The following is a 9,085-nucleotide window of genomic DNA, read 5'->3' as shown; positions in this document are numbered from 1 at the left end:
ACATTGTTAAAGGAATGAGAAGTGAGACAGAGAAGAAGAGGAAGAAAATAAAGAATGCATATTTAACAGTCTCCTGTTGTGGGCAATGAGGTCCAGCCCCACTGGAAACTCTAGGAAACAACATGAAACACGCCTCAAAGTATTACCAGAAGGGCAAGGAAGCTGGAATAATTATTCTCCGATTCCCATCTATCACTGGCTGAGGGATGCTCCCAGAGGATTATCTTCCTAGCACTTCCAGTCTGCCCTGTGTGCAGGTGAGAAAATCCAAGGCAGAGTCGCAGGTGCTTGCAGGACACGTTAATGCATGAACTGGAATGCTGAGAGTGTCTGCTGCAAAGTCTCACCATCAGAAATCACAAAGCTTAAATTCATTTTTTGTCACAGTCGTATTACAAAGAAGAAGTGCATTTTTAACGATGCAAGCAATAGCACAGAATTTTGAGGTCTAAAAGTAAACCTCCCAGCAAAGAGAACAGAAGTCTGCAGTTATTAGGAGTATTTTAATCCACCAAAAAAAATCTATTTTTGCCTGAATTAATCAAAGTAGATGTTTACATGAATCATTCCCATTTTCACTAAAGTTGCACAAACCCATTACTATTTGAATTCAATATGATATCTCAAAGAGCCAGCACCAAAAACAAAACATAGAATAATAATATGGTATAGCATTTGTAACACACAAGACTAAAAATTAGAAGAGCTGAATTCTTGCTAGCTCTTCATACTAACTAGCCATGCAAACTTATATAAGTCATGTTATTTGTATGGGCCTCGGAGTCTCTATCAGTAAAAATACAGTAACGTCTGGCCTACTTATTGTTGAGACTAAGAGAAAAGAAAAAGGTGTGAAACATATTTTTTAAATTACAATATGTTAAAAGTACAATATATTAAATAATAAGGTATTTTTATTATCATCATAAAAAGTCAAAGGTGGAAAGGCCCTTAGGAGTCATACTATTCACTTCTAACACACATTAATAAAGAGATAAACTCTGCTCTAGGAAAGACCAATGATTTGTTCCAGCAAATCAGTAGCAACTCACTGGCAAAGCTGAAAATGGATTCCAGTGCAAAGCTTCTAGCACCTCAAAACATCTTTTTACTTGAGAGTTGGCTAGACATGTCATTGGACAAACAGCTAAAACACAGTTTAATTAGCTGTTTTAAAAACTCTGTAACACTTTTAAATAACAGTAAACACCATAGGATATTATAAAATATGAGCTAAGAATCATGGGCCAATGGTTTCAAATTTACCAGATCACTTATATTATCATTCATTTGGCATTACATAGAGCCTAGGAATATTAAATTCTACCATCTTTTAAAATTAATAAGGAAGCTGGTTTCCACAATCAAAAACTGAACATGGAAAAAGCCAATTAAAAATTGCTTCCAGTTAAAAGGTTTGTTTTCCTGTCCTTTAGAAAACACTTCATATAAAGATTGCCTTTTGTTCTCCTTGCTTTAAAATTCAATTCATCAAAGTTGAACCAATACCAACTGAAGTCTCTTATGTGCTAGATTTAAATGGGTAAATTTTAAATGGAAAAAAAAACTTCTTAGAAAAGAATTTCCATTTATAAAATTGTTAAGGTAAAAATATTTTATTAAATCTAGTTCAACAGTCTAGGTATTTAATTTTAAAACTCACAAAACTCAGTCTTGTCATTTATATGATGTCATTCACATGTCATTCTAATTTTCTTAGTTTTCATCTTGCTTTAATATTTTTTACTTAAATGTATATAATATCACATTCAGTAAGTAATTCAGAGAATACTGTGGTCACAAAAATTAAAATATTTTCCAAAGTTTACATTGGCAGACTTAAAGACCAGAACTAAGGTCTTACTCATAGCTGAATACACTTGGCCTTGAATAAGTTAATAACATTCTCTTTGGTTTCCTTATTAGGCTGATAGGAAAAAAATAGGACTGTATCTAGTAAAATTACAAACCTCACTTTATACAGTATGAAATATACATTTCAATATAGTGTACAATTTAAAAACCAATTGCATTATATGGCTTTCAAAATTAGGAGAACTGGCTTTAAATTTTTTCCATTATTTTTCTAGGGTGATGGCCAAAACCTTGCATTAGAATTAAATACAAACACTGTAAATGTGATAAGCCCTGGGTACAAACCACTCTGTGACCACTGGAGAACCCTTGAACAAATGACAAATCTAAAACTCTACGGTTCTTCACAGAGGACCCAAAAAACAGAACATATCAATTAACTTAGGATAGGCAAACAGACTCCATACACAACAATTACGTTACAAAGGCAGAAGTTCCAGTTACCAGCATTACTTTTACCAAATGTATATAGCATGGTCAATGTAATACTGTGACATGCCACTCGGTCATATTTACAGCATAGGAAAAGAGGAAAAGCGCAGAGAAAACTTATCTGCCAGCTGCTCTTGGTTCCCCTCCCAATATTTTGACATTAAAATAATATAATATAAAAAGAGCAAGCTCCCTCAATACCCTTTTCTGATACTGATATAGCTCTGTTTTAGATTTAGGAAAGCTAAGTCACTTTCACTAACAATTAAGTAACAATCATCAATTTATAATCTCTGTTGAAAGTTAGTGTTAAATGATCAAAATCAGTTTTTATTTAAAAATGATTTCCCTTAACAGTTTTATACAAATGAAATAAGTTCCATTTTATTTATACTAATTCCATTAGCTATTTTTCAGCTTGGTGATCCATAATTTCAGGTCTACACAGGTAATATACCCCAGTGGTGGTGCTGATGCTGACAGTATAGGGCTCCTACTTTGAGAACCACTGATCTAGCTTTTGTGCGAATACTTCCAATGATTTTATGAGGACAGAGCTGATTTTCATGTAGAAATTCTCATACACATAATTCTCCTTAAATGTGGAACCAGAAACTTCCATTTCTTATAATTAATTTTTCCACCTAGAACAAGACAGAACAATTCTATTCCTTCTTACACATGGCAGTCACTCAAATATCTGAAGAAAACTCCCTCTCTTTAAACTTATTTTCTCCAAAATAAGTATCACCAATTTCTTTGCATCCCACTCAAGACTTTCAACATTCAGTCTGCCTCCTTATGAACACTATACTTCACAATGTCATTTTTGGTATGTGGCGCTTACAATTTTCAGTCTGCCTCCTTATGAACACTATACTTCACAATGTCACTTTTGATATGTGGCACTTACAATTTAACACAATAATATAAAAGTTTTAGTCTGAATATCAGAGTACATGTGGTTTACTACATCTCCTTATCAATAATAATTTTATAACTACATTAGATCTTTCAGCAACTGTATCACAGCACTTTCCAACTGCCAGTCTGTGGACTGATACTACTCCTTGATGAAATTTTCAGTGATACAGAGTAGATGAGAAAAGAAAAGGTGGAGCAATTTTTCCATCAACTTAAAGTCATTCAACTTAAATAACTCTCTTTTATCCTAAGTTTATGTCCTTCCTAAATATGGGAGGAATTTGAGGGGGTCTTAAACAAAGTGATGGTGATGGAAGATGGTAGTTATTTTTCCAACAGTCTTCCTTTATATGGCAAAATAAAGTCTCAAATTTCACAATTTCTCTTATCTGTTCCACCCTCTACTATCATCTAGGTAGCCAAGTGCTTAAGAATAATTTATATAATCTGCAACCACCAATCACAACCTCCACTCATCACTCTTTTGATTAACTATGGCAGCAAAGCAAAACTCTAATGGGCTCTAGCAAATAAAAGGGCTTCAAAGTGCTTTTTTCCCTAATAGTTTCTAGTTTCCCATACCCACTTCCCACTTACCTTTATAATCCTAAATAACATTCAAACCCAGCCAGCCAGACTACATCAAATTAAGAGAGGGCTGGAATGACAGAAACTCACAACCATTTGTTGCAGTTTAAATTACTAGCCAGTAATTTGAACTACAAGTGAACTATACCATCTAGGACAGCAAACTACGGCCTATGGACCAAATCCAGCTCACCATCTTTTTGTGTAAATAAAGTGTGAGTGAAGCACAGCCACAATGACTCATTTACACATTGTCTATGGCTGCATTTGTGTTACAATGGCAAAAGTGAATAGCTGTGGAGCGACTAGATGGCCTGAAAAACCTAAAATATTTATTATGTGGCCCTTCACACAAAACATTTACCAACCTCTAATCTACGATAATGAACTATTTGCTACCAAAGAAAAATTTGAGATCTGCAATAATAACCATTAACTAACTCAGGACACCTACTATCTCCATTGGAATATCTAAACACTGGAATCTGAATAATCCTTTATCCCTACTCTGTATAAAAGATTTGTTGCCCACCCAAGACAGAGAGCATTTACTTACCTGCTCACTGAGCTAATCTTTAACATACATTTCTCAAGGACTCATTACCCGAATAATGAAGAATCCATGAATATACTGCTCTGTGCAATCTAAGGTTTAAAAAAAAGTTGCTGCTAATAACTCAAAAGTATATCAAAAAAAAGAAACTGTATAGAACTACATAAAATTTCCTTTACATTTTATATTTCAAATAAAAATACTTTTAAAGGCACTTAAAGCAGGAAAGCTTAAGTTCAACAATTTAGGTACTATTAACTGCATTAAGTAATGCAAATTAATTTCCCTTTTGTATTAAAAAAAGGACTTTCGTTTTCATGTATGTAGAGTTGAAATCAAAAGATAATACTTCTAATCCAATTCAACCATGTAGTTTTTTAAACATAAATGACATTAGAATCTCTAAAGAGCAAAATCACAAGATCAAAGTACTTTGAAACCGGAAAGTGCTTAAAAGATCACCTCTACATTTTACAGTTAAAGTTTTGATACAACATGAAATATTTATGGTGAGACAAATAATTAGTGGCAGAGGCAGATCCAGAACCCAACACTTAACTATCAGTTTGGAACTCTTTCTACTTTATGACTAAGAAAGATAGCTCATATTCCAGGATAAAGTAAAGTGATGTTGAAGTACTTTGGAGATTTAAATGTACAGTAAACATACTCAGAGGGCTATAGCCCACTCAACCTACCAACCCTCTTGTGTTTTTTATTAATCAATTAACTATAAAATTACAGAAGGGAAAAAAATAATTCATTATAAAGCCACTCTTAATAGAATGATCAAAAGAACAACCAATTATTTGCTTAACAAATTGTCAACGATTAGAAAAAATAATAGCGGAAAAGCGGCAGTATGATGAGTACTCATAAACTGCTAATTTGGTACAATCTTTCTGAAGGATAACTTGGTCATATTTTAAAGAGCTTAAAAAGTTCTCACCATCTAAACCAATTATCCCATTCCCATGAATATATCCTAAAGAACTAGTCTAATATAGAATTCAAATTTCACATACAAAGATGTCCATCCCACTATTATTTATAATTGTCAAACATTAGAAACAATCTAATATCCAAAGAGAGAACTGGTTAAATCATGTTGTATTCATACAATAGAATATTAGGCAGCCATTTCTAAAAATCACATTTTCAAAGACATGGGGAAGTACTTATGATGGTCAGTTATAAAAAGTAGGATATACAACTATATGATCAGCATAATCTCAATTTTGTTATTACGCACACACACAAACACATATACACACTCATACATATAAATAGCATAGACAAAGACCGAAAGGAAATACAAAAAATATTAACAGTGTATATCTCTGAATAGTGAGATTGCAGGTAATTTTTTTTCTCTTCTTTATAGCTATCAGCATTTTCTAAATTTTCTGTAATAATCATGTAATTAGTTTTATACCCAGAAAACATTAAAAATGTACTCTGTAGTCAATTTTGAAATTTTTATAGTCTATATAATAAATAAGGAATAAATATTTACAGTACTCAAAAGTATATCTGAATGATGGGAAATAAATCACTAATATGTAAGAATATAATTTCCACATATGGATTGGTGGGTAATTTTGAATCCAAAAGATTACAGTATTTTATCTCAGTTGTTGAGTATAGAAAGTTGGTATTTAGTAAGAAATGCAAATCTTTAAGTAAAATTGGTGCAAGGCATCTAAAAATTGTGCTATTCTGGCATAACACTGAAGATATAAATGCTCTCCAATGTAATAATACCCACTGTTATATTAAAATAGGTATAATCTAGTACATACATGATGGCCAATATTAACTAATTGAATTAACTTTTTTTTTTTTTTGCCAAAGTGACTACGATTGGTCTATGCTAAAGGAAGAAATACAACACCATACCATTATTTTAGTTGGAAGAGCCGCACCAAAAATCATGACAAAAAAAATTGTAGAACTGTAAGAAAATCCAGTGGTTTTTTGTTACTGTTAATGACTTCCTGCTAAAAATTCAAGTAAGAGAGTCAAATTGCTTGAAGCACTAAAAAAGCATAGCAGCAGTGTATGGTCTGCAATGATTTGAAAACCACTAAGAACATTCTTCAGTATTTCCTCATTTGCAGACTATCAAGCACTGCCTATCAAGCACTATCTCTGAATTACAGGACTACACCTATGTTCTTTACCAATCTTGAATTTATATTGTGTTATAATACAGTAATGACACAAACTGATGTCACACATAAAAAGGCAAACTGTATGTAATTTTAAAAGCTAACTTTAAAATATGATTCTAATATCTGTGATAAAAAAATCACATAAATATGTAAAATATAAAAATACATCCTAACATATTTTTACATAAGAGCTAAAGTTTACCACTTTTAACATAAAAATTCTGAAATGGAATTAATAAAAAACAATTTTCATATGTACCACAGAGCAATAAGTTTAAATCAGACTATTTTGAGTTGTGTAGCCCTTTATTAGCAACTAAAATAGAAGGTATCTGTTGTACAACACGGGTAGTAATTGACTATAACTGGAGATTTTTATATTCTAATACAGATCATTTATAAATGCAATTTCTTTATTAAAAAGCTTCCACCCTTTTTGTTTGTTTGTGTACAATTTGCAAAACTATTCTGAAAGCGGAGTATATGTGCACAAGTCTGCAAAGAGTGCAAATTTAGGATATGGTAAATGCTTTACAAGTTAACTTTCAAAAAACTGACTGCCACAACTGTGCCTTTACATTGCCTTTTTTTTTTTTTGATCAAAATATTTTGATGCCAGCCTTCCTTCCACTGCTCTAAACTATAAAGCATTTTTTTAATGAGTTGAAATTAAGGAAGGACTACACCTACTAGAAAAGAAGAGAAGAAAGTTCCATTAGTTTGAGGTTTCAGAATCCCCCCAAACCAGGACCAGTATCTTGGTAAGGGTTAGGCTGGGACCCTGGACAGAGTATGAGTATGTGCAGGTGGCATCCCTGAGGATTCAGAGCTTCAGTGAACCGTGAGTGCTCCAGCTGCATAACTCACTGAACTGTCTTGCCAGTTTCGACACTGGCTTGACTGGGCATAATTCAAAAAGGAAAAGCTCATATTCATTCCATTCTTCTGCAGCTCTGTGATAGCCTAGAAAAAGAAAAATTTGGTTATGACAGACATCACACAAAAAAGTGAGCACTCTTTGAATGTGCTGGTAGCTTAACTTTGAAGCCTAGATCTCTCTCTCACTCTTAGTTTCTTGAATTTCTCGTCACCCCATATTAAATAGGAAAAAGAAAGAACTCCTTATTTCATTCTCTCAAAGAACTTCTCCTAATCTAGCTTCTTGATAAATATCAGTCATCTTCCACTCTACCTCTCCCTGTATTTAATAAGGCACTTTAAAAAATAAATAAATAAAAAATTTTAAAAATCATAGTATCTTTCTTTCTATTCTCTAAACCAAACCTTGGCCACTTTCATCTTGAAATGTTGGAGTCTTTTCTTTGTCTGAAATTTTAAATGTATATAAATTGAGTACCAGATCTAAGAGGTATACCAGGGTTTTTACTTTAATTGTGAATTGGCTCATCATTTATTTTACTAAAGTTTTATTTGACCCAATTCAAACTTTGGTAAATTAGTATAGCTTATTCTAGTTTAAATTTCATAAATCAATTTAAGCCCTTAACAGGCTTTTCTCCCAGTCAATCAACACTGCTTAAGAGAAGACCTTTCCTAAAAATCCACAATGTACTATTTTTCAAATCACAGTAATACTAGACCTTTAGGTTCCTACCCTAGACTATTCTAGACTACATTACCAACTCCAGTATTTCTCTGCCTCTCCAAACAATGAGCCCATTATTACTTCCTCTAACCATTCCTGAGTGTACACTGTCTTCTTTTTGAGTCTCTCATTTTCTTTCAATTTCAGTTTTATTAGGAAAAAAATTAATGTTATTATCTCTTTAGAAAATCCAGCTAACCAAAACTTCTGCCTCTTTACCAGTCTTTAAATGAAATATTGTTTTTGTTATAAGTAGAAAAACATATACATGTCATCTGCCTTGCTTTATTAAATTATGAATATCTAAAACTCAAGAGCAGAATCTTCCATTTATTTTTTATAAAGTCAAGAACACTAAATAAAACCAAAAAATTAGTAAGACCATATTTCTTGAGACGTTACTTTGGTTTATATTTGTAAAGAACATATTGGAATTGGCTCAGAGTCAAGAGAAAAAAATGGGTTTCTCTTCTAAATAACTTTCTGTATTTAAAAGAAAGTATTGACCTGTCATACAGTGATGTACAATTTTATTTAAGTAACCAAAACAATGGAAATTTAAATTATCTTAAAGGAACTAGAAAGAAAATTGACTATATATCTAAAATCAAAGCTAATAAGGTATGACAGATGATAACAATTAAGACATTTTGAAACATAATAGGATCAAATTTTAAAAAATCAAGGCTTCCTAAGGATACTCACATTTAATAACACCCCAATGGGATGTCTTCCACATATAGTATTATGGTATTTCTTCAAGTAATTGCTAAAAGATACAGGGTCTAATTGTTCTATAATACTCATACCCTAAAAAAAAAGAAGAAGAGAAAAAAAAGAATGAAAGAAAAAGAAAATAAGACAATTTATTATTTCCTAATTATATTTTAAAACTGTTACTTAGAGCTAACAATCATAATTTTTCAATTAAGG

At 32.1% G+C, this 9,085-nt stretch overlaps 1 protein-coding gene across 1 annotated transcript in view; it reads right to left on the bottom strand.

Moving 5' to 3' along the window:
* Window positions 1-4,681: 4,681 nt before the first annotated feature.
* MEMO1 (mediator of cell motility 1) overlaps window positions 4,682-9,085 on the bottom strand; it is a 127,838-nt gene continuing 123,434 nt past the window's right edge. Inside the window, exons 9-10 of the mRNA XM_060026871.1 lie at window positions 8,858-8,962; window positions 4,682-7,509 (exon numbers count right to left, since the gene is read on the bottom strand). Coding sequence (XP_059882854.1) covers window positions 7,378-7,509; window positions 8,858-8,962 — 237 coding nt within the window. The 3' untranslated portion in view covers window positions 4,682-7,377. The remainder of the gene's footprint in view (window positions 7,510-8,857; window positions 8,963-9,085) is intronic.

The sequence above is a fragment of the Delphinus delphis genome, chromosome 12, assembly GCF_949987515.2.
Source record: "Delphinus delphis chromosome 12, mDelDel1.2, whole genome shotgun sequence".
Taxonomy (NCBI): domain Eukaryota; kingdom Metazoa; phylum Chordata; class Mammalia; order Artiodactyla; family Delphinidae; genus Delphinus; species Delphinus delphis.
The sequence above is the reverse complement of the archived record's forward strand: the minus strand, read 5'-3'. Positions and strand labels throughout refer to the sequence as shown.